The 2563-nt window shown below is 42.0% G+C and overlaps 1 protein-coding gene across 13 annotated transcripts in view; it reads left to right on the top strand.

Annotated features, from left to right (window-relative positions):
- The window catches only part of KCNAB2 (potassium voltage-gated channel subfamily A regulatory beta subunit 2), an 86450-nt gene that overhangs the window by 54490 nt on the left and 29397 nt on the right, over positions 1 to 2563 (top strand). For all 13 annotated transcript variants that reach the window (XM_025206387.1, XM_025206390.1, XM_025206389.1 and 10 more), the window contains one exon: positions 1152 to 1231. In XM_025206387.1, the coding sequence (XP_025062172.1) occupies positions 1152 to 1231 (80 nt within the window). The remainder of the gene's footprint in view (positions 1 to 1151; positions 1232 to 2563) is intronic.

Consider the following 2563-nt stretch of genomic DNA (forward strand, 5'->3'; position numbering starts at 1 on the left):
CAAATAATTTATTTGAGTTTAGTCTGTTTGAAAATTTTCAGAAAACATTTTTCAGAATTATTCAAGGAGAAGGTTGTTCACAAGCTGTTTGCTCCAAATGTCCATTACTGAATGGCACTGATTAATTTGATTAGATATACATGTAACATGGCAGTCTTTCTAAATCCTGGCTTGATGAACACAGCTCTTAGAATCAGGTTTCCATTTGTAATACTGTGTTTGAAGAGTTCAGAGTTCTGCATATATTTTCAAACCTTGATTTGCCTGTAAAATGATCTTCTGTAATAGTCCTGAAAATTGAAGAGCTGAAATTAGCTGTAATGTTTATTCAAGCATATGCTCTCAGAAGAATCTTTGGCCTCAAACATGGATGTAAAATCATGCATCTTATGAAGACAGTGAAGTTTGGAAGCTAGCATTTTTTCTGTGAAGGCAAAGACTTTTTCAGATATTGTCATCAGCTACCAAAAACATTTCTGAAGCTCTGAATGCAGTTCTGTTTTTCATTTTGAAATTTGACGAAGAGAACCTAGCAGAGGGGTCATTCCAAGAGATGGTCTGCATTCTTTATTGCTTTCCTTTAACAGACGTGTTTAACAAGATCTCTTACATCCTGTTTCTCTAGAGCCAACGGACACCAGCTTTAGTGTGAGCTAATGCCACATAAGTTACATCTCTGAAACCTAAATAATGAAGTGGGAGGAATAAAACTCCCACTGTGTAGCGTGTTTGGGATTCATCTCTGTTGCAGCTACTATCTGCTGTATCTCATCCAAACATGGCCTGATTAGAGGCAGATGATATACAGCATTTAAATGTCACGGTGGGCAGAGTACTGCTGTGCATGAAAGGTAATAGTTTCAAAATTGGTTGCTTGAAGTTAGTAGGTCAGGAAATCAGGCCACTCTGTTTTGGCTCCTGAGCACCCTCAGCTCTTGGTGACTTCACTGGAAATTTCAGGTGTCCAGCACCTCTGGAAATCAGGCTGCTTGTTTAGGGGCCGGCCAAACTTTCAGCAACCCAGTCGGTAGTGTTTGGCCTAAGCATGCTAGCAAATATATTTATTATTAATGTGGTGCTCACACCTAGAGGGTTCTGGGCCTGTTTGCTATTACATCTTCCTTCTAAATGTTTTAAATATTTATTTGCAGATGGCAGAACAGCTGATGACCTTAGCCTATGACAATGGCATTAACCTGTTTGATACAGCAGAAGTCTATGCTGCTGGGAAGTAAGTACCTTTTACATTTATAAACAGGAGGTGCATGTAGATGCATAGTTAATAAGCAGTTTCTGGTTGTAAAAGTATATCTCTGATTGAGGTTCCCTTGTTATGTTATTTTTGTCTCAGTGCTTCTTACTTGGTGGCTGATCATTAGTACAGTAGACATAGTCACTGATTTAAGACCCACACCTGTCTCTAGACCTGTGTAGGATGTTGAAGAATAATACTTAGAAAGTTAGTTTGCTCCAGAGTTGCTTTCAGTCTATGACGGATGCATACAGGGGTCAGGGTGCTGTCCTCTGCTGTGAGCTGTCCCCAGAACACAGCCAGAGGTGGCCTTCACGATAATCGGACAGGAACCCAACAAAATGGGCACCATTAGAAAGGCATATCCAGTTCATGGTGTTCTTCAATGAACTGGCGAAACCCCAGACATGTGAGGCTGACTGAGTGCAAGAGGGAAGTGCTCAGGTGGAATAGCACTCTGCAGTCCTGAACAGCCTCAGATATGGCAGAAAGGTTGAGACCACCTTGGCATGGTGCCTTTTCATCCTGAATGTCTCGGAGTGGCTCATGGACCCTATAGAGGTGTCCTTTTGCACATCTCCTCCCTCTGGCTGGAATGTGCCAACTAGTCAGGAGTACCTAGCTGTGCTTTGCAGCATTTCAGGGCAAGAATGGCTGGAGCATTCTGTATCCAACTGCAGCTTCCAGATGATTTGTTTCACTTGAAAACCATTCCCATAAATACCAACAGGATGGCAAACCCTCTTTTTTTCTTTAAGCCCACTTCTTCTGAAAGATCAAAAAACCTTCCCAGGTAGAGAGAGGTCAGCTATGTGAAGAAAGCAATTCATTCAGTTAATTTAGTTGTTTCTTGAGTTGGCTAATTATCCTCCGGCAGGCCTCAGTCCTTACAGATCTGTTAATCACTCAGTGAATGTTCAACACACATGTGTTTCAGCCTACAAATTGTTCACAAATTATTCATCACAGCTGTTAGACCAATGAGTCACCATTTCTTCTCTGCAGTTTCCACAGGGTTGGATTCCAGAGACCTGGTGGTGTGGAAGGTCTCTTATCCTTACCAGACATTTCCAAAACAGTTTTGTGACAACTTCTGGCAAGGACGTTTGTGTGACTGCCTACTTGCAATAGACTCTATAATATTGTCCCTCAAACAGAACTGTGCATGAGGTGAATAAAAGGATGTGGAAGTCATCAAAGCAAACTTGATCTCTCTCTGGCTGCTCTTGTATGCAGACTGCCCGTGGAAGCAGCCCCCCAGCTTTGTCACCCCCTCTGTTTGACTGCATTACAGCTTGAATCCTTCCTGCT

This window comes from Alligator sinensis, unplaced genomic scaffold (genome assembly GCF_000455745.1).
Source record: "Alligator sinensis unplaced genomic scaffold, ASM45574v1 scaffold322_1, whole genome shotgun sequence".
Classification (NCBI taxonomy): Eukaryota; Metazoa; Chordata; order Crocodylia; family Alligatoridae; genus Alligator; species Alligator sinensis.